General features: G+C 54.6%; 2 protein-coding genes across 2 annotated transcripts in view; both read right to left on the bottom strand.

Annotated features, from left to right (window-relative positions):
• Positions 1 to 1402, bottom strand: part of LOC133356257 (neutral alpha-glucosidase AB-like) — a 28149-nt gene extending 26747 nt beyond the window's left edge. The window contains 1 exon segment of the mRNA XM_061573656.1: positions 1321 to 1402. Coding sequence (XP_061429640.1) covers positions 1321 to 1352 — 32 coding nt within the window. The 5' untranslated portion in view covers positions 1353 to 1402.
• A 1985-nt stretch (positions 1403 to 3387) lies between these two features.
• Positions 3388 to 22627, bottom strand: LOC133356310 (protein phosphatase 1A-like). Its single transcript, XM_061573762.1, has 7 exons — positions 22507 to 22627; positions 14915 to 15209; positions 13430 to 14169; positions 12621 to 12738; positions 11810 to 11921; positions 10668 to 10725; positions 3388 to 10309 (listed from the first exon to the last, which is right to left on the bottom strand). Exons 2-7 carry the CDS (start codon positions 15171 to 15173, stop codon positions 10280 to 10282), a joined length of 1317 nt encoding a protein of 438 aa, XP_061429746.1. The 5' UTR covers positions 15174 to 15209; positions 22507 to 22627; the 3' UTR covers positions 3388 to 10279.
• Positions 22628 to 23100: the final 473 nt, after the last annotated feature.

Consider the following 23100-nt stretch of genomic DNA (forward strand, 5'->3'; position numbering starts at 1 on the left):
TCAAGATCGGCATCTATGGAGTAGGTTCGTGAAGGAAGCTACAGTCCTGGTTAGTTGGAGGCAGTCGCTGCCCAAAAACAACCGAGGGCGGAGGGGATAAGCTCACAACAACGAGCCGAACGCCGGGCGATAAAACAATACATTTGCACATTGGGGTAGCGCAGGTTATGGGTGCATCTTTCAAGTCATCTCAGTCAACGCATAGCACCTGCAAGGCCTGTCCCGTGACACTCATATAACACCCGGCGTTCAGCACTTCAGGTGATATAGCCTCAAAGTGCACCTAGCCTGGCTGTATACACGTCATCACCACTTTGTGGTTAAATGGCGGCCGTTTGTGTTGTTGGCGTAGGAGTTGTCCAGAGTTAAGATTACTCATATTACGCGAGTTGTTAATGAGTGCTTCTTGTTCTTAGTCTTCACTGCAGCCCTTTGGTTCCCATTCGTTAAAACATGTACAATGTAAATAGATACATAGGTTTGATGAAACAAAGTAGTTGTGCTGACGTGCCCGTGATTAATACCGTCACAAAAAAGAAACTCTGCAATGTCTCGCACCCCCCAGAGGGGGGCATCTCTGGGGGTGCGTGACGTTAACAACCACTGGTGGAGCGAGCAGTGGTAATGCATCGATTAGCGGGGCTGCTGCTGCACTACGAACCCGGCAACTCGAGTTCGATTCCCCGCTCACGGCCAACGCCGGTGACGGATAATCTGAACCGGTCCTGGCCCCCCCCCCCTAGGTTGACTCGGCCTCAAATGAGTACCCGGTGCGGCGTGTAAACATCGCCACTAGGGAGACAAAGGCGCTCGGGCGTGGTTGCTGCTGGCCCACCCCACCGCCGGCCTTATAAAGATGCTCGCTAACAGAACTTGCCCCAACAGTCTGTTAAGGCTACACAGGGGAGCTTTGTCTTTGCTCTTATACATTGACGGAGGGGAGTGTGAGTGTGTGTGTCAATGAGGGAACCAGTTGTTGTTGTTGCCTGGAGTACTGTGCGACCCGACTACTGTACAATCGTTAACGCACCCGTACAGAACCATGAGTCGTGTTCATTTAGAGGCACCACGACGACCAAACAGCGAGCCAAGCGGCGAGTTAGCGACTGCGGCGTGACACAAACCCCGTTGCGCTAGGCCCAAACACAGCATCGCCTCACAGGAGGAAAAACTCAATTCGCTTCCCCAAGCAAAAAAACCCGCCAGCTCTCCATCCACACACACATCAAACCGGGAGAAGGGCGCGTTTCTCCCGACGCTGCTGCTGCTGTTGTTGTTGTTGTTTTATAAGCGCGCGAACAGAGACCGCAGATGCCTCACCGGGCGGACTTGCTGTGCCTGCGCGCCGCCATCTTGGGTAGGGGGGTGGTGAAGCGAGGGTGGGGGGGGTGGCGTCACGTGGTGTCTGATGTGTGCCGCTCTTATTGGCCGCTCAGGCGAGTGACGCCGTGGTAGCCACGCCTCCTTCCTCCTCCTCCCCCCCCTCCTCCCCCCCCCTCCTCCCCCCCTCCTCCCCCCCCTCCTTCCCCCCCTCCTCCCCCCCCTCCTCCCCCCCCTCCTCCTCTCCTCCCCTCTCCACCCCCCTCCTCCCCCCTCCTCTCCCCCTCCACCCCCTCCTCCCCCTCCTCTCCCCCTCCTCCCCCCTTCCCCCTCTTCCTCCTCCCCCCTCTTCCTCCTCCCCCCCCTCCACCCCCTCCTATCCCCTCCTCCCCCCTCCTCCTCCCTCCCCCCTCCTCCTCCCCCCCTCCATCCCCCTCCTCCCCCCCTCCATCCCCCTCCACCCCCCTCCACCTCCCTGCTTCCCCCCTCCTCCCCCCTCCTTCCCCCTCCTCCTCTCCTCCTCCCTCCCCCCTCCTCCTCCCCCCCTCCATCCCCCTCCACCCCCCTCCACCTCCCTGCTTCCCCCCTCCTCCCCCCTCCTCTCCCCCTCCTTCCCCCTCCTCCTCTCCTCCTCCCTCCCCCCTCCTCCTCCCCCCCTCCACCCCTCTACCCCCCTCCACCTCCCTCCTTCCCCAACCCTCCACCCCTCCTCCCCCCTCCTCATCTCCCACTCCCTCCTCCTCCCCCCCTCCACCTCCCTCCTTCCCCCCTCCACCTCCCCGCTCCATGCTCCGCACTGTTAAAGCCTCTGATGTTTTCGCGGAAGTTTGCAGGTAGGGGGCAAAGAAAGTTTCTTTATCGGCGTTATTCTTTTAAATCACACGTTTAATTGTTTTTACAAAGGAAAGCATATAGTAATTTTTTTACACGTTTGGATATTTACGTTTTCACGAACAAATGTTTAAAAAGGCCAAAATTCGCATCTTAACTCGGTTAGTTGAGCGGCATTCTTTCGGTCACGAGATCAAAATCCTGAAGGTCAATGAGGCCCCTCCCCCCCATCATCATCACCATCAAAGACGACCATCAACGATCACCGTCAATGATCATCGTCCCATCAGCGTGGGGAAATGTTCCACACGTTGCGAAATTGAACCACTTGGTAAACAAGTAGCGACAGTATTTCTAGATTTGAAGCTTTCGTGACTGCAAGGATTCATATTCTTAGGTTTTTTCGGTAAAGTCACGTAGGTAAAACATCAAAATTAATAAAAGTAAAATAAAATAAAAATCACGATGTTTCGGAAGCAACACAAGTCTCCGTCATCAGGTGGGACCGTCACAGCCAGATTTGCTGCATCAAGTGAGGCAATGATTCAAGATGTAATCCCTTAAAAGTAAGTTGAGGGGGGAGGAGAGGGGGGGGGGAGCTCATCAGAATGTGGTAGCCAATTTTAATGTTTTACCTACGTGACTTTACCGAAAAAAACCTAAGAATAAGTAGCGACAGCTTACCCTGTTGTTGACAAACACTGCCCAGCCGCCGTGGAAGCATTGAATTCCCACCACTGGCTGAGCACCCCCCCCCCCCCCACGTCAATCCACTACTGGATGAGCGCCTCCCAACGCCATGGGGGGTCGTCTGGCTTATTAGGCCACAACTCACGTTGCGTCGTCAGTGCTGGTTGTCCAAGGGCGGGCAGCGTTCAGACGCGACAGCCACCGAAGCAGTGCAGGACAAGAATGGATTATCCTGCACTGCCGTCTGCAGGACCCACCTCCAACGGAGCACGGCTCCACGGCGCGTCTCCTGACAGCCGTCCCAGGCGCAGGCTCTCACCTGCTTAGCTTTCGAGATCCGCCTGCGTCTGGCGTCATCTCCCGGCAGATTTGGTCGACGTGAGATCGTCGGCAGCGTCCCCAGAAGTGACCCAGAGGGGTGCCAGGGGGCCAGGGGGCAGCAGCAGCAGCAGCGCGCGGGGACTGTGCGCACAGAGCGGACCTCGAGAGGAATCACGTGTAGACGTCGAGCCAACAAAAAACAACATTGCCGACGCTTCAAAAAGCAGCGGTTTTACTGATTTATTTATCAAATAGAGGAGTGGGGAAAGAGAGACACGGTGGCACGGATGGTACACGTGGTTTGGGAAAGTAAACGATACCCCCTCCCCCACCCCAAATATAAATGCCGTTCTGCCACACGAGGTCTCCTCCACCGCGTTAGAGAGCGTTGTCTGCAGAGCCGGTTGTGGTGCGTGGGACGCGGTAAATCCCAGCCCACGCTCTCTCTCTCTGGCAGCGAGGCGGGTTTGGGGGTGTGGGGAACAGTCGGTCGCAGACGAGCTCATGCTCGGAGACAAGTTGCGAAGGCGACAAATGGGGGGGGGGGGGGCGCGCGGAGTCGCTCTGCTGCCGGCGCCACGCGAGGTCGTCGTCAAACTTTCACGGCACGAGGCGAGCGCGCAGAGTCCACATCTGCTCATGACTCCGGTAACGTCACGGACCGTCTGACAAACCCTCCCCCCCGGCCCCCTCGTCGGCTCAAAATGAAGCGACGAGAACACAACTCCTCCGCCACGGGTGCCGTCCTCTCGCCGGCATCACCGCCTTCGTTCGAACTCAATCCCGTCTCCGTTCGCTTCGTGAACAACACCGTTGTCTAGCCACTCGGGTTTCGGTCGTGTACCCCCCCCCCCCTCCCACTACGACTGCGATTTCGATTCCACGATTGCAAGGATAGGGTCCAGGACACAATTGGACGTCAATAACAGAAGATGGCAGCGAAGCGTTGAGAGGTTTAACCGGAAAGCGGAGGTTTGTGTTGGTGGGTGGCGCACGTGGGCAGGGTGGCGCACGTGGGCAGGGTGGAGCACGTGGGCAGGGTGGAGCACGTGGGCAGGGTGGAGCACGTGGGCAGGGTGGCGCAGGGCGGCAGATTACAGAGACGCGGGCATTGGGAGTGGCAAACCCAGAAGTTGGCGACCAGAGAGGGAGGGGGGTGTGTACAACACGACTCACAGCCTCAACACGAGCCCACAGACACTCTAAGAATCCCCACAGACACGATACAGTATGCAGGGGTCTGGAATCGTAGGGGAAAATAACTGCTTCGTATTGTTGCTGTTTTGTTTCTGCAGGCCCAAGGTGTCTCCGAATAGTGAGAAAGAACGTGTTCAGATAATTCGACTCGTAGGAAATCGGAGTCGGGGGGGGGGGGTCGCTGTTGAATTTAACAGACTGCATCCAGACCGCGAGCCAATAACAGAGCTGTGGTTTTCCTACGATTCCAGACTTAAGAGTCCCCACAGCTCCGTTCATAAAGAATCGTGTACCGACAATGTCACGGAACGCGCGGTGGGATCCGATCCATGTTGGTCTACCGAGCCCGGCACGTGGAAGTTAACTTTAAAACCCATAACGGTGGCGCATTCGCAAACACGCGATGACCAGCCTGAAGCAGATTCACAGTGGTGGCGAGAGGTTATCTGCCTCCCCTGATATGTAGGAGGTCGTGGGTTCCACCCAGACCCTGACGCCTGCTGCTGTATATTTGGAGTTTGCGTGTCTCTCTTTCTCATCATCATCACGGTGGCTAGATGTTAACTACCTCGTCTGGTGTACAGGAGGTCGTGGGTTCCACCCCGACCCTGACGCCTGCTGCTGTATATTTGGAGTTTGCGTGTCTCTCTTTCTCATCATCATCACGGTGGCTAGGAGATGTTAACTACCTCGTCTGGTGTACAGGAGGTCGTGGGTTCCACCCCGACCCTGACGCCTGCTGCTGTATATTTGGAGTTTGCGTGTCTCTCTTTCTCATCATCATCACGGTGGCTAGGAGATGTTAACTACCTCGTCTGGTGTACAGGAGGTCGTGGGTTCCACCCCGATCCTGACGCCTGCTGCTGTATATTTGGAGTTTGCGTGTCTCTCTTTCTCATCATCATCACGGTCGCTAGATGTTAACTACCTCGCCTGGTGTACAGGAGGTCGTGGGTTCCACCCCGATCCTGACGCCTGCTGCTGTATATTTGGAGTTTGCGTGTCTTTCTCTCATCATCACGGTGTCTAGATGTTAACTACCTCGCCTGGTGTACATGGAGGTCGTGGGTTCCACCCCGACCCTAACGCCTGCTGCTGTATATTTGGAGTTTGCGTGTCTCTCTTCCCGTGGTCGCGTGGACTTTTTCTCCGGGTCATCCGGGGTTTTTCTCTCCACATTTAGAATCGACGTCAAGCGATCAAGGGTATTTGGCTACTGTTGCTATGAACTTCCACGTGATGATGACGAGACACTTCCGTTGGGCTATCACTTGGGACCAGGTCGCTTCTTAAAGTTAGCCATGTAGCTCAGTGGGCCTTAACCGGGTAAAAAAATCATAATAGTTTAAAATAGTTTAATAACCCCCCCCCCTCCCCCGACACGCGCGTATGTCTACCAGTGGATTGACAACAGCGCAGGACACACAACGGTGGCTGACCGGGGGTCCCCAGGAGGCGAAATCGCACTTCTCGACCCCAAGACACAGGTTGTGACTCTGCCGTGTCGTCTTCGTCGATCGACACTTAAACAAAACAAAAAAACCTAACACAGCCAAAACCTTGTCGCGAAGTTCCCCGTACCCAGCATGCCGTCTTCCAACAGCGCCGAGTCGGCACTCACCGACAAAATAACGACGTTGATCCCTGAATTCACTTGGTTCCCACGACTACCATTCGATGGTTTGGCTGGTCCCACGAAAAGGAATTTGACACGGACGTCTCACCGCTGCGCCCACCAATTCTACTGCGGGGTCGCGCCTTCTTCCCGACAGGGGCCGCCGCGCTGTGCAATGGTCGGCACGCTGGACGTGTGGTCCAATCCAGAGGTCACCGGGTTCAATCGAATCAATTCATCTCACGGCACAGGAGTTAAAACAATAAGCGCGTTCTGCAAATCGCCCCCCTCCCCCAGCCACCCCCGCCCCCTACCCGGCTTGTCCAGCCGGCAGCAGAAATGGGCACATCGCATTCAGTCGATCGGGAAAGAAGGTCGCGTGTGGTGCCACCTGTGCCAAGCCGTGTGACCGGTGTGGCAGAGTAGGGCACCCCCCTCCCTCTCGAGAGGGACTGTCATCTGGAGGCCCTTCTGCAGGCAGCGGTGCAAGCAAGCCTATTGAAGGCTGCACCTTCTTCCCGAACGGTCAGTCGGTTGATTGATCAGTTGTTCAATCGATCGGTCAATCGATCGGTCAATCAATCGATTGGTCGGTCAATCGATCGGTCGGCCAAAAGTCCCGTCCCACTGCATGCACGCAGAATGGTGGGCAGAGGAGCAGAAAAGCGCGTCGCACCAAACGAAGCTTTGTACAAGCAGCAGCAGCAGCAATGACGATTCAGCTGCACGCAACAATCACTAAAACTACATTGGGGGATGTTTCTTTTCTTTTAAGCACATGCCGTTAATCACCGCGGTACCAAAAAAAACCACATTGTTTAAAAAAATAATACCAATTAAAAACGTTAAAAGAGGAATTCCATTCTTTTAGAAAAAACAACATTCATCGTAATTGTAACAATAACGTGTCGTCGACGAGAGGGAGTTTTGTAATGCTTCGCTTCGGAGGAAACGTTCGGCCATAGCGCCGCACAGAAGCGGTGGCCGCTCCTCGGCAAGACCCTGGGGAGGAGGAGTCATCGCGCGCGACACCCCGGGGCGCGCGACACCCCGGGGAGCGCGACACCCCGGGGAGCGCGACACCCCGGGGCGCGCGACACCCCGGGGGCGCGCGACACCCCGGGGCGCGCGACACCCGTGGGGCGCGCGCCGCCTCGCGCTGTCCGCACGCAGCAGCAGCAGCATTGGCAGTGGAGCTGGGCGGATTGGCCGCTGCAAAATTGCAAATCGACTCTTGGTCGATTTTTAGGGCCACTTTATAAATGGCTGCCGCTGCTGCCGCTGCTGCCGCCCCCCCCCCCCTTCACATTGTTTCCTGAAACCCTTCCCCCCGCCCATCACCTCCCGTCCAGCGGCACACATGGAAGCAGAGGTTATCCCCCCCGCCCCCTCCCCAATAATTTCACGCGATCCTGTGTCAAGTACTCGAACCGATGATTAGAGATCGATCGATTGGATGCTGCCGGGGTTAGCAAACTGGGCGCGCAATCCACGGAGGCCGTCGATTAGAATTCCAGGTGTGCGCCTCTGTCCTGCCAGCGGTATCAATGTGTGCACCAGACAGGCGATCGGCAGGCCGTGTGTGGCAGAGTAGAGATTGGGGACTGCCCCACTTCTTCAAAAGTCGAGGCGAACGTGGCAGAGCAGGCCAAAACAATCATCGAGAGCAGCGGTTCTGAAACTTTTGTTCGCGACTTTACCCCACCTTGTTGAATTGTCTCAACTGAGTAAGCCCCCCCCACCCGCCTTGCCTGACCCAACATGGTTCTGAGAAATAAATGTACGAATAAGGAACATCAATATTTTAACAAATTTTCCATTTTTTTTATGTATCCCTAACTAGCTGCTAGAAACTGCACGGGTGATGAAATTAGTTGGCGCTCGCTGGCTACTCCTGGAAACCAACACCGTCTACGATAAACCGAGTTTAGAAAGTTATTCTACATCGTTGTAGGTTACCGTGTGGATTTAAATTGTATCGTAGTTACTTTATAGTGGCAGATTCATACATCATGACTCTCACGTACGATATAACTTCACACATTTATAAATCGTCTCACGTAACCCCCCCCTCCTCACCCGGTTGAGAACCACTGCCCTGGAGGGTCTCTCCTGGGCTTCCCCCAGTGGGAAGCCGTCCCTGCAGGGGCCGCGAGTTTCATCGATTTGACTCGAATGATCGGAGAGCCGAGCGGCTGCACCACAGCAAGAGAGGGGGGGGGGGGGGGCATGAGGAGGTGTACGTCGTACTGCCTCGCGGCGACCCTCACGGATATTCGGTCACGGGTGGAACACGGGCAAAAGGGGCCGTTCGTTGCCGACGCTGCGAATTCCAAAATCCTGAAAGTTGAATGGGGGGGGGGGGGGCTACAAAGTCGCGGTAGGGTTATGGGTGGGGTTATACGCAAGTACGTTGAACTTCTTTCGCACCGTACATAGCCAAAGCGTGATAATCGGAGGTGTGGGTGGGACAACTAAACGAAAAATGCAGTTCTAAAGAATTGAGTTTTCAATCCAGATGATTTAAAAGCGCATAGCTCCGATGGCTCGGAGTCGGTGGCAAGGATACTACTGCCGCGGCGAGGGAATGGCCGACTATTCGGTTGACGTTCGTCTTGGCCCCAATGGTCTACGAGAAGCACAGCACTCGTGGCCGGGCTAGTTTGTCAGGATCAATGCTTGGGCTCGTATTAATGTCTTGGTTGGCTATTTAGTTCGACTTCAGCCAGTGCAAGAGCTAGTTAAGTGGCCGGATGGTTAAGAGACTCATGGTTTGCTACTTGTTAGCACCAAAGATAGGAATGGTACCGGCGACTGGTTTGTGAGATGGTTAGAGTCACAGCGAGGACTACTACGCGCGGCTGGGTGGCTCGTTGGTTAGGGTGAGTGGTAGCACGAGTACTTGTGGCTGGTTAGCCAGATGGGGTCACAGCCAGGGCTGGTACGAGTGGCTGGGTGGCCAGCTGGGTTAGTGTTCAGACGTCAGGCCAAAGTTTGCTTCGTCTGTCCCTCCTCCCCATTGCAACAATGTCGAGCCGTTCCAGTTTTTGGCCGCGTAAATCGTTTACGGGATTTGGAGCTTCTCACCCCCCCCCCCCCCACTGCCTCCTTCAGCACTTGACACACGAGCGCTACGAAAGGGAACGCCGTAGCCGCCACCGGAACGGCAACGGCGCGACCGCCACCACCGACAGACAAGGAGCCCGGTCGCCTGTACACATCCGCAACCCGAACGCGACTATTTAACACCTCGCACACACGCGCAAGCGGACGCACGCGCACACTCGCGCACGTGGACACGGGGAGGGGCTAAGGGGGAGTGTGAAGGAAGACGGCAGGCGTGTAACGATGCAACGATTCGCCGATTCAGAGATTCAAACGCTCGCGATAACATGCATGGAACCGCGCGAGAATCGGTCATTTGCGACTCGCGCAAATCATATGTACGTTTAGGAGGACGACGTGACGAGACAGACCACACGAACGACAGGCGAGAACGAGACGGGATGGGACCGTACGAACGAGGCGGCGGCAATGTAATTAAGATGATATAGAGTACGAGAGAATGGGATGCCGTGTCCGTGGCAGAATGGCATCTCGTGCACGAGACGGAAGAAATGAGAAGGAACATCCAAGAGGCCATAGAAATTCAGACAAGAAGGTAGAAATGAGACGGAGCGTACGGAGACAGGCAAAACAAAGCTTGCGGCACACACGCGCCGAACGGTACAAGACAGACGGTACAGACATGGTGCAAGCAAAAGAAAATACAATGGATTCTTGAAACGAACATTGACCCTCAAATCACGACAAATCCATCCGATGGGTGGGAGGGGGGTGAGCTGGTGTCAACGTGTACAGGAGGGGACACGGTGAAATGTACTTTTGCTTCCGGTAGAAACCGGCACGTGCAGCGCTGCGGCCTCGCACTCCGCAGGGCACGTTCAATAAAATTTGATTCAACATTTGTTTTTAACAACGCACAGACGGGGGGGGGGCAGGGTGGAGTGGAGGGAGGGAGGGGGTAGGGTCGTCGATTGGGCCAGCACCACTTGTGTGAGTGTATGGGAGGCGTGAAGTGAGTTGGGGAGATTGGGGGTCGTGTGTGTGTGGGGGGCGGGGTGGTGGGGGGCAGGAGTTGGGGGAGGGGGGGGACGGTGTGTGTGGGTGTTGGGGCGGTCCCCGGGGTTGAGGGGACGCAGGGGTCAGCTCGTGCCGCGGCGCGTCGAGGAGTCCGGGTGCGGTGGAGAGGTAAGGTTCCGCCGGCGGGTGTCGGTGTCGTCGTCGTCGTCCGTGGTAAGGCCGTTACCACGTGTCGTCCATATCCACGGGACCCTGCCGGGAGGCGCACACGGAAACGCGGCCGTAGTAAATAAAGAAATATAATGACTACCGCAGAGACGCTCACCGCCGGCGTGTCGGGGCGTGCCGCTCCCTAGCCGCGCACAACTCCGCGGTCTCGGTGACGGCGGGTCCACGCCCGAGCGATCGGGCGCGCCGCTCCGTTGCTCGCAGGAGAGAGACGGACTTGGCTTACGGCGGCGGCGGCAAATCGTCGCCAACCCCCCCCCCACCCCCAGGCCGGGAAAATTTGGCAGGACCCTCCTGAAAAAAGTCTTGAGACTCGCCGAGGCTTTCCGAGGTAAACGAAGTGCGCTGTTACGATGATGGGCATTACGATTGTCTTCCTTACCAGCTCCTCCTCCTTGTATGGGTTGAGCCGGTTGTACGCCGCTTCGATCACTCCGCGCCTGCCAAACAAAACACAAGCATCGGCATGAACCGGGGCGACAAGCTCACGAGCGGCCGTGAGGTCGGGAACGCGCTCAGGGGTTAGAGAACAACGCTGCAGAGCCGTATGACCCACGAAGCGACATCACAGAGCTATATCACCACAAACGCGAGGGCGTGTGTGTGGCGTGTGTGTGGCGTGTGTGTGGCGTGTGTGTGGCGTGTGTGTGGCGTGTGTGTGGCGTACGTTAGCGATAGTGCGCAGTGGTGGGCGCACTGCACTACGAACCCGGCGACCCGAGTTCGATATCAGCTCAAGGCCAAAATCGGTGGCGAATATCTAAATCGGTCGCGGTGGTGAGATGTTAACTACCTTGTCTGGTATGCAGGAGGTCGTGGGTTCGATGCCGACCCTGACGCCTGTATGTTTTGAAATGTGCGTGTTCTTCCCGCTGTCGCGTGGATTTTTCTCCGGGTCCTCCGGTTTTTCCCTCCTCATTTAGGGTCAACGTCACGCGTTTAGATAATTTGGCTGCTATAAATGTCCACGTGATAAGCCAACTTCGTTGAGCTTTCATTTGTGATGACCAGGTCGCTTCCTACATAGCTCAGTGGGCCTCACCCGGTAAAGCAAAAATTAGCTGAGTTTAGTTTTAGTTTAGTCCTGGGCCTCCCCTAGGTCGACTCGGGCTTAAACGAGTAGCCGGTGCGGCGTGTAAAACAACAGCGCAGGGGAGCGACAGATGTGGTGGCCTGCGCATGGTGCTGGCCACACCACCCCTGGCATTCACAGATACCCGCTACCGGCACTTGACTCAAGAAGCCTAGAGGCTACACGGGGTCGGGGGGAGATCTTTGCCTTTATTTTTGTCGGGGAGGAGGGGGGGGAAATCACATTTCTCAATAACACTGTGGGGCCTTCAAAAATAAGAAATACATAACACGCGACGTTTCGAACAATGTCCCTTTTTCAGTGCACATTCATTCACGCACTGCCAAGCGCAGCTCGATGACAAATTAACGTGTTTAATTGTTGTTGTTGTTGTTGCGTGACTGTGTGTGTGGGCAGAAAGGCCGCCCGCCCCACCCCCGCGCCCCCCTCACTTGCTGGCGAGCCCCCCGCCGGGCGGGAGGTTGGGGATTGGCTCAGTGGCCATGGTCCTCATGACGTAGAGGAGGTCGGGCATCCCCTCCATGCCGTGCTTCTCCAGGATCTCTGCTCCACAACAAACACAAAGGTCCCGCCACCCCACCCCCACACACACCGTATTGCCTTAACAGACTGTTGAGGCAAGTGCCGTTAGCCAGCACCTACGTACGTATGTTGAATTTCTTTCACACCGTACGTAGCCGACTGTGCTAATCGGAGGTGCGGGGGAAAGACAACATACGTACATGAAGCAGCTTTCAATCTATATAGGCCGGCACAGCACCACGCCCGGCCGCCTTTGTCTTCCTGAGTGGCAATATTTACACAATGCACCAGGTAATCATTTGAGGCCGAGTCAACCTCGGGGACATACACACACGTGCGTGCACGCTCGCACATGTACACACGCACACAACGCATGCGCCTCGTTTGTACCGTCTCATTTGTTCAGTCCCTGTTCCTCGTATGGAGCCGATGGGCCTCATTTGTTCCGTCTCGCCCGTGTTCCCGTTACAAACCAGAATAACGAAAGCGCTCTCTCAATCTTGGTGCGCGACGAAAATATTCGATTCTTGAGCGCACACTTCCGCCAGATCGACCGAGCGAATGAATCGTCACGGACCTCCAAGTCATCGCCAATTTACATTAAAAAAGCACAACCGCTTGCCGCCGCCGCCGCCACCACTGTCCGGTTCCCACCCAGCATGCCGTGCGGCTCACGCTGACCTTCCCCACCCCCCCCGCAACCCTCGCTCGCCCACTGACCTTCGACTTTCGCCTCCAGGTAAGCGTCGAGTTCCGCCTCGCGCTTGATGGCCTCGGGGCAGGGCTTGGGCGCGCCGGGGAACGTGACCAGCACGACGCTCATGTTGTCCCGGCTCCCCTGGTGGGGGGAGGGTCACACAACAACACACGTTCATTCATTCCTCCACATTCATTCGTTCGTTCGTCACCGCCAAATTCATTGGTGCACACACACAGGCCTTCTGTCAATCCACTGCTGGATGAAGGCCCTCCCCTACTCGGTCGGAGAACGCGACGGGCGAGACTCTCAACGACGTCTCGGCCCCTCACTTAATCCTGCGTCAACCTTCGGAAGTCCCGGCACCGGTTCAGATAATTAATCGTTACCGGTGTTGGTGGCTGTGAGCGGGAATCGAACTCGGGTCACCGGGTTCGTAGCGCAGCACGTTAACTGCTACGACTTTCACTCCCCACACCCACAAAAACAAAGATCCTCCGCATAGCCTCAACAGATTGTTTGAGCAAGTGCCTTTAGCGAGTAGCACCGATGAAGGATCGGTACACAAGGGGTTGAGTGGCCAACACCACGCCCGGCCGCCTTTGTCTCCCGAGTCGACCTAGGGGAGGCCCAGGACCGGTTCAGATAATCGTCACCTGTGTTGGCCATGAGCGGGAATCGAACTCGGGTTACCAGGTTGGTAGCGCGGGTCGCTAACCACCGCACCACCGCTCCCCACACGCAAAATACAACAACAACAACCGCCATTCGCCACTAAGTGGCGGTGACGTCACCACGACGCTTGTGCCAGGCAAAACACACACACGCTCACCTTGTAGAGGCACGTGTCGAGCACGTGGTTGCACACGGCCTCCAGGTCGTCGGTGAGCAGCAGGCGCGAGCGCACGAAGGCGCACAGCTCCTCGTTGCCTACCACGTCCCAGACGCCGTCGCAGGCGAGCACCACGAACTCGTCGAGGGCGCCGTCGCGCTCCAGCGCGTACACCTCGGGCTCGGGCGACACCAGCTGCTCGGTGGGTCCCTTGCCGTCGACGCACTTGTAGTCGAAGTCGCCGAGCGCGCGCGACACGGCCAGCGAGCCGTTGACGCGCTGGATCATGACGCTGCCGCCGGCGTTCTGGATGCGCTCCTTCTCGCGCGGGTTGCACGGCTTGTGGTCCTCGGTGGAGAGGTGGACGCGCCCGCCCCGGCTCAGCACGCCGCGCGAGTCGCCGCAGTTGATGAAGTAGAGGCGGCGCGGCGACGCCAGCAGCGCCACGGCCGTGGAGCCGCTGCGGTCCGTGCCGTTGCGCAGCTCCGAGAAGGCGCGCATGCGCTCGTCGATCTGCAGGAAGCCCGTGCGGATCCCCGTCTTCACGCTCGACACGGACAGCTCGTCCGACGGGGCAGGGCCGGACGCGGGGCCCAGGTCGGGGCCCGCCGGAGATTTTGTCTTCGGCTCCGCGTTGTTGCCCGCCAGCTCGTTCTCGCCGTCCTCCTCGTCCTCCTCGTTCTTCCGGTTGTCCGTCTGCGGTTTCTTGCCTCCCGGGCCGGTGACTTCCACAGAGTCGCCTGTGGGCGCGAAAAAGAGAGGTGCGAGTGAGGTCAGCGGCTTTTCATCTGCGTGGTTCCCCCCCCCCGACCGTAAATGTGTCACTGGTCTACTGTATGACAATGAAGAGGGGTAGGAGATAGTCAGCAGTGGGTCACGATGAATTTATTTAATTGTGGCCGGCTACCAGGAGCAAGAATGATTGTTACCGTCGACGTCATGAACCGTCGGCGGTCGGTTGTCGATTAATTAATCATTTCGCAGGAGGTACAGTACCGGCAAGAGTAAACACGTCTCCACGCACGGTGAATTAATTAATCTGATCGCGGGAGGAGGCCGAGCATGGCCAGGCGTAAACGACGCTTCGACGCGCAAGCGAGCGACGGGCCGTTCGCTCGCGATCAACAAAACAACAAAGACCCCCCCATTATAGCCTGCAACAGACTGTTGGGGCAAGTGCTGTTAGCGAGTAGCACCTATGAAGGCCGGTACGGCACACGAGGGAGTGGGTGGCCAGCACTACTCCCGACCGCTTTTGCCCCCCAAGCGGCGATGTTAACACACCGCACCAGGTTCTCGTTTGAGGCTGAGTCGACCTAGGGGAGGCCCAGAACCGATTCAGATAAAAGTCGTCATTGGTGTTGGCCGCGAGCGGGATTCGAACGTGGGTCGCCGGGCTCACTACACCACCGCTCCCCACACCAAGTTGACACCAATAACAACAACACGCCACGCGCCACACGAACAGCAACGGCCAGCCGTCACCTCTGAAGTCGGCGTTGCAGGTGATGTGGTCGAGCAGGTGCTGCGAGCAGTAGGTGGCGACGCGCGAGCCAGCGTGCCCGTCGTAGACGGCGAAGAAGGACCAGTGGTCGAGGCCGTACGGCAGGCCCACGGTGGCCGTGTGCGCGTCCTCCATCTCCACGCGCCAGCCCTGCATGCTGCTCAGCGCGTACTTGAGACCGTTGCCCGCGCCGCGGTCCGTGTGCTTCTCCATCTTGGGCTTGTCCAGGAAGGCGCCCATCGCGCCGGTGCGCGGAGCCGTGCGGCCACTCGGCCGCTGTGGAAAGTTAAAATCGTTGTTATCACGGTCGTAGTCGTCGTTCACGGTCGTCACCACCGGTCGCTATCGTCACCGTTATCGTTACAATCGCCAGCACCGCTTCACGAGAGGAAAGGAAATGTTCGCAGCTCGTTAGAGAACGGCCTCGAATGGATAGGACAGAACCTGCACGCTGTGCGTACTCATTACTATTCCTGCGTGGGTTTTCGCACGGGTCTCTCTCTCGCTGTCCGTGCCACGCGCCGTTCGCCGTGATCAGGGATCGGCAACCAAAATACCAAGGAGCAGCCATTTTTTTGTCAACTCAATATTTTTTATTCAAGTTGCAGGTGCATCTTGTTATCCAGGCCACAAACGTAGCGCCGTTGAGCATTGAACCGGGCCTGTCTCGTGTTGTAAAGCTCTTGCAAATCACATCTGGTCATAACACGGCATTGGTTGAACAAGCCTGACTTGACGAGCTCCTGATGGGGGAAAAAGTGGTCCAGGGTTTGCTTGCTTAAACATATTTCCGCTTGATGACATTGGGTCTGGAAATCCAATAGGCTGGTGGGCTAAAAAAAATTCACGTACATATATGGAGGCAAAGAAAGAGAGTTCTGCGTATATCTCCTCTTACTTACAATGCAGTAGATGAGTGTGTGTGTCTGCAGTAGTGTAGAGGTTAGCGCGCTGCGCTATGAACCCGGCGACCCGAGTTCAATTCCCGCTCACGGCCAACACTGGTGACGATTATTTGAACCTATCCTGGGCCTCCCCTAGGTCGACTCGGCCTCAAATGAGTACCCGGTGAGGTGTGTGGCAAACATCGCAACTAGGGAAACAAAGGCGGCCGGGCGTGGTGCTGGCCACCCACCCCCTCGTGCGCCGTGTCGGCCTTCATAGGTGCTCGCTAACAGCACTTGCCCTGACAATCTTTTAAAGGCTATACGGGGGATATTTGTCTCTGTTTGTATCACCAGATTTGCATAACGTTACTGAAAACCAGGCATCGGTTTGAGGTGTGTCTTATTCTTCGTCGGGGTCTTAAGATCCAAAGAACACGGTAGTGGTGGCCCGTTGGTTTTGTAACCCACCGACTGTTGAAAGGGTGAGGCTTTACACCACCGGGTCAACAAATCAATTATTACATTACCGCCATTACTTGTCAGCGGAGTGGCACCGCGGTTAAGGCACTTGTCAGACGGTTGAGAGTTCAACTTCAGGTCGAGGTGGGGCGGGCAGGGGGGTTAAAGTCAGCCCCGTCATTCCTCTGACGTCAAACAAAGTAGTGGGGGTACTGTCCAACAGTGAGCGGCCAATGTGGACACGGGCCCTCGCCGCGGGAACGTGGAATTTGCACCACTGGCCGACGGAAGTAAGAAGTAGATGTAGATGCCACCCCACTGCGGCTACACAATAGCTCGGTGGAGGCCTTATCCGGTAAAATTAAAAATAGTTTGATAATTGGTTTTTTTACCCTTCTATCTGGCAACAAAACTGACACCTTTTTTTGTTACAAGGAGTCATGTTTGCATAGACCACAATACCTGCAGTCGAAATGCAAACAAAAAACATAACTCTGATAATGTTGCCAGATAGAAGGGTAAAAAAACAATTATCATATTTTTTACTGGCAAATGAGGTTCCAATGGTGTAAAACATAGTGTGTTTCTAGCCTTAGTTTTAGTTAACAATTTTTAAATGTTAAAAAACTATAGGTTATTAGGAAGCCACTGGAGCGATGCACTTGTAAATGATCTAGATTGAAACTCGTTTCTTTGGAACTGATTTTTTGTGTTTAGTTTGTTGTTCTTCCGCACGCTCCTCCGTTTAGCCACGGTTGGCTACGTACGGTGTGCGAAAGAAGTTCTATATACACGTCTGAGCGAGAAGAAACTTTATCTTGATTTTATGAGCTCGGTTGTGATTTCATGAGCTCACCTCCTTGTGTACGTTACAACAGTCGTACTTTTGATTCTGTCACGAGCAAAAGTGGACAAATATATGATGTCGCTGACACGAGCGTTACCATCAAGAGTATGTCAGGAGGTCGAAATTAAACCTTCGTTCACCAGAGTTCCTATGGAGTAAGAACTCGGACCATAGCGTTAGTTTTGTTATCTTCATAAACGTCGTTGCAAATGTGTGTCAAAGATTATAAAAACTAAACTATTTTTATTTCACCAGGTGAGGCCCACTGAGCTATATAGCTCTTTGTCAGAAGCGACCTGGCAATCACAAATGATAGCTCAACGAAGTGGCTTATCATCACGTGAAAATGTATAGCAGCCAAATACTCTGAACACGTGATGTTGATTCTAAATTTATGGAAAAACCAGAAGACCCGGATAAAAATCCACACGACCACGGGGAGAACATGCAAACTCCATAAATACGGCAAGCGTCAGGGTCGGGATCGAACCCACAACCTCCTGTATGCCAGGCGAGGCAGTTAACATTTCCTAGCCACCGTGATGATGATGATGAGAGAGAGACACGCAAACTCCAAATATACAGCAGCAGGCGTCAGGATCGAACCCACGACCTCCTGCATGCCAGGCAAGGTAGTTAACATCTCGCCACTTTGGCGCCCCACCAAAGCCAGCCCGGCCACACCCAAAATAAGCGTGACCACATCACAGCAACATGCCATTCCACCCGCTGGCTCCCATTCCAATCCCAGATAAATCGCCAACGTGGCTAGGAGATGTTAACTACCTCGCCTGGTGTGCAGGAGGTCAGGGATTCGATCCCGACCCGGACGCCTGCTGCTGTATATTTGGAGTTGGCGTGGATTTTTTTTCTCTCCGGGTCCTCTGGGTTTTCTCTCCAAATTTAGAATCAAACACGCGTTTAGATAAAACTTTCTGCTATAAATTTCCACATTATTTCTTTACCTTTCCTATACTTTGCACGCCTATCCTGCTGTTTGTATTGTTTGTTGTTGTAAGGTTCTGACCTGACCCTACTGGACATTTGTGAAAAAGAGTTTAATAGCTCATCGGATTCCTCCAGAAAAAATATTCTGATTCTGTCTTCAGGAACCTGCACGGACTCGCCCCTGCCTACCCCCTTCGCCCCCTTGTCTCGACTCTACTCCCGTCCACACTCTCTCCTCCCCCAACCTCTATCCTCTCATCTCACTCCAATCCCCTCCTCCATGCACTCTTTGCACCAGCAAACCAAGGATTTTGATTGACACCCCCCAGTAAAACTTCACTCAGTGGCTGGTCGCTCATTGTCATGTAGCCCCCCAATAGCGTGCAACTCCCTTCTCCCAGTCAACCTCGCTGCTAACTTCCTGTGCCTGTTAAAGTCCAGGCTCAAAACCTCCCCCCCCCCCCCCCAGTTCCTATCTTTGCCAATGACTGCCTCTCGACAAAATCAATATTCCCACTGCTTCCCACATCTTCTTGAAATGCAGTCGGACGTCGACGCTATGTAAACCTAGGTGGTTCATGACTGTTTTTCGTGACGTATGTGTGCGTCATTGGAGCGTAATCGGAAGAACCTCTTTTTTAATTGAAAAACGTTATTGGTGCCGAGGCTCCCACAAGGCCGTGCAAGAGGGCGCATGGCACAGTTTGGCGCCCCAGCTATCGTAGAGTGGCGATCGTGTCGCAACGGTTCCTTGCGGTGAGTGCAATGTATTTAAAAAAACAACGGCGCACCACGCTCGTACGACACCTGAAATAAGTTACCATGGTGAGGAGTCGGGAGACATGGACCGAGGATGGGGGGCATAACCACTCCGAAATAGACGGAAGCCAGAATCGGAGGGGGTGGAAATAAAAATTGCTCGTTTAAGTCGCCTCTTATATTTTTATTTTCTTTACGTCAGCTGCGTTGCAGTTATATCCCTTCCCGCTGACTTAAAAAAAGTCACCTTATCCCCTATCAGTGAGACCGCCTTGTATAGTTTGGGGCAGCGAGCCCACTCACCATCTTTCTATCCCCCTACTTTTCATAACCATCACAACGTCACGTATCGGGCCCAAATATTGTCTCAATAAAAAAAACGGCGACACTACGATTCTCCAAGTAAAATTAACGCTGAAACCAGCTCAAGTGTTCTGAGATTCGGCGGTGAACGGGAACACCCACCACCCTGCAACTTGCAGACGGATGGTAAAGAGCCAGTGCTCGTCACCACTGGCTCTTAAACATGTTCGCACTGGCCCTTGACATGACTTGGATGTACGTATGTTGAACTTCTTTCGCACCCTACGTAGGCAACCGTACTGTAATCGTAGGTGCGGGGGGGGGGGGACAACAAGCTAAACGCAAAAAGCAGTAAAGAAATTAGTTTTCAATTTAGATGATTTAAAAGTGCATAGCTCCAGTGGCTTGCTAATATTGTTAAGAAGAGTGTTCCAGACAGCCGTACGTACCCAACCGTGCTAATCGGAGATTTGAGCGTACACACGTTAACACGGCTTAACCGTACGGATAAGCAGTGCCAGTCGGCACTGGCTCTTATTAACATCAATGACAATTAAATTGGTACCACATTGTTCATGCACAACGTACACAAGCTCCTTGATCGTGTGCTTTCACACGGTTCGACTCGTCGCCACCCACCGTGGCCGTCGCCCCAAGGGGCAACCGCCGACACCTCCCAACCCTACCGCCCCCTCGCCCGCAACTTGAAACAAATACAAATTCAGTACGCGTAGAATCACGGCCCTTTTATAAAATCCACTGCTGGATGAAGGCCTACCCACGCCGAGTCGGTTGTTTGACTGTACACCATGTTTAACCTACCCCACAATTCCCACACTTTCGTTCTACATTCCCAACTCCACTGGCTCCCTGTCTGATATCGCCGTCTGTTTAAATGTCTCACTCTAGCCCCATAAATCCCTCCATAGTCTCGCCCCACCTTATCTTGCTTCTCGCGCATCTCACTACCATGCCCCATCCCCATAGTTGTCAACCCATATGGTTTACCCCGTATTCTTCTTGTACATGGAAATTGAGTTTTCAGGTCTGTACAGCGTACAGCCGTTTTAATACGGGTGTTTCTCCCTTTTGATGGGACTTTGTAGAATGAACCTTAATACTTATAAGGGCACGGGTGACCAAGCAGATCTGAATTGGTCTGTAATAAGATAGGCTCTGATAAAGGGAAGACAGGTATGTAGTGGTGAGTACAGGTGGTGAGCGCACAAGTAGTGAGTGTACTTGTGGTTAGCAGAGGTGGGACAAAGTCATTGTTATGCAAGTCCAAGTCGAGTCTGAAGTCATCAAATTCATGACTCGAGTCTGACTCGAGTCCAAGTCACATGACTCGAGTCCACACCTCAGAGGTGGGACAAAGTCATTGTTATGCAAGTCCAAGTCGAGTCTGAAGTCATCAAATTCATGACTCGAGTCTGACTCGAGTCCAAGTCACATGACTCGAGTCCACACCTCTGGTGGTTAGTGTAGTGGTGAGTGTAGTGCTGAGTGTACTAGTGGTGAGTCTAGTAGAGGTGACTGTCTATTTGTTTGTGTTTCTCCCTTGTGATGGGACTTTATAGGATGAACGTTGAGATTCATAAGGGGCACGGGGTGACCAATAAGGTCTGAATGTGGTCTGTAGTAAGGTAGCACACTGATTGGGGGTTGACAGCTCTGGCATTTCATCCTCTACGCTCCCAGTCTCCACTCTCCCTTCCCCCTGCACCCTGTCACGCTTTTCTTCCTTTTCCCTTCTTGCTCCCCTTCACCGGAACAAACTTCCACTGCGTATGAAACGAGCATCTTCACTCGCCTGCTTCGTCTCCCCCCTTAAAATATCTCTTCTCCCAAGCCCATCCTACTCCTGTCACTCCCAGCCCCCCAGCCAACCCCTACCCCCCCAACACCTATCACTAACCCTGTCATTACTCATCACTACCCCTATCATTACCCTTATCGCTAACCCCATCACTACCCCTCTCATAACCTATATCACTACCCGTCTCATTACTCCAATCACTACCCGTCTCATTACTCCAATCACTACCCCTGTCACTAACCCTATCACTACCCCTGTCACTAACCCTATCACTACCACTGTCGCTACCCCTGTAACTAACCCCTGCAACTAACCCCTATCACTACCCCAACCCCTCATTAACCACTCCCATCTGTCCTCCTATCACCATAACAACACCGCCACTTTGAGTAACCCCACTCTTTATTTTAAACCACTATCATCCTACGTACAATTTCATAATTATTGTAAAGTGCCTTTGACTAAGGCGCTCCACAAATCTACACGCGGACAAATGTTGGGAGCAGAGTACATACAGCGAGATAGATTTTTTCCCACGCTGTCCTCTGCTGCCACCAAAAACGCCCTATCGGGCGTGGTGGTGGTGGTGGCCCATCCACGCTGCTCATCATCTGACATTCAAGACAGCCGCATTCTGGGCCACAGGTGTAGCGGGGACGGCGGCGGGGGGGGAGATGTCAATGCAGTTCAGTAACAAACAATAAACCCGACGTGCCGTGTCACTGCGGCGCAAAAGTACCGTCGCGTGCGGACTTCAACTTTGAAATCGCGCGTAACCTCTCACTAAAGCGCCGTCAAAACTCTCTCTCGTGTGTCGGTGCGGCACAGCGCGGCGTATTCGCCGGCGAGGATACTACAGACAGATGCCCGTGCCCGCTATCTCGCGTCCCCCTCAGACGGAGGCTACAGAACCATCACCCCGTCTCCGTGCTTCGTCTTACTCGTGTGTGGGGTTTGTCGCGGTTTGCCACGGGGCTGCGTACGCACGTTCGGCACGACGGTCCGACGTGCACCTCGCTTCCCCGGGAGCCATGCTCAGTGATTGCGCGGCGACTTGCCCCAAAGTGCCTGGGAGCTTCTATCGGGGCATGCTGGAACTGAAGAGGCGAAACGTCGGACATCGTGCAGGAGCAACAAGACGCGGCGCAACCCGAAAAACTGTCGGGCAGCGACACGTGCGTTGTGCCTTTACTTAATCTGGCCTCTGTGTGCTGTGGAGATGCCCTGTTGCCCGAAACGTCGCGTGACACTCAACGCAGATACGTGCAACTCGCGGGAGATGCGTCAGACTCAACGGAGATGCACGACACGCGTTTGACACACGAGACTACGGCGCCGCGGCCGCACAAAACTCCCGCGAGTCAGACACCGAAGCCTACGCTCTTTCCTAGCGGCCCCTACCGCGATGCCGCGCGCAATCTCCGCCAGCCCGCGGCGTCTAGAGGGGGGGGGGAGATGGGCCTATGGGAAGAGCGGAGCGCGGGAAGCCGTCAAACCGCGGCCGTTCGCCTCCTCACGCCGCTCGGCTGTCCGCGTCGCCGCTGCTCTCACCTGACGAGAGACGAGGGGAGATTCGTTTAATCTGCGGGGTCGGGGCCTCCTCCTCGCGGGGAGGCGCAGGGCGAGGCCGCGCCGCTCAGACCCCCCGCTTCCTTTGGCAGGGCCCCGCGGTGACGTCACCCAGCTAAGCGATGACGTCACTGCGTCGACTTTATTTCGATGACGTCGTTAAACAGATTTTTAAAATTATTATTATTAAGGCGTCATTACACCGACTCTTATTATTATTCAGGCGTCATTATATCGATTTACTTATTACGATGCCGTCATAAAATCTACTTTTTAAAAATTCTGTAACGGTATTGCGAGAGTTTTTATTACGATGACGTCATCGAGTCGGCTGTTTATTGTTATGACGTCATTTCATCGCCGTTTTATTGCGGTGATGACGTAATAACATCGACTTTTATCTAATGATGCCGTCATCTTCTTGGTTCATCTTCTTGGTTCTTTCGGTAAAGTCACGTAGAAGGGAAGTAATAAAATAATAAAAATAAAACATAATAAAACAATTCTCACGACGTTTCGGCCACAACGCAAGCAGCCGTCCTCAGGTGAAAACCAGGTCCGTCGAGGCGACAGAGT

Source organism: Lethenteron reissneri, chromosome 53 (assembly GCF_015708825.2).
Source record: "Lethenteron reissneri isolate LAM-NWPU_2019-01 chromosome 53, ASM1570882v1, whole genome shotgun sequence".
NCBI classification, from domain to species: Eukaryota; Metazoa; Chordata; class Hyperoartia; order Petromyzontiformes; family Petromyzontidae; genus Lethenteron; species Lethenteron reissneri.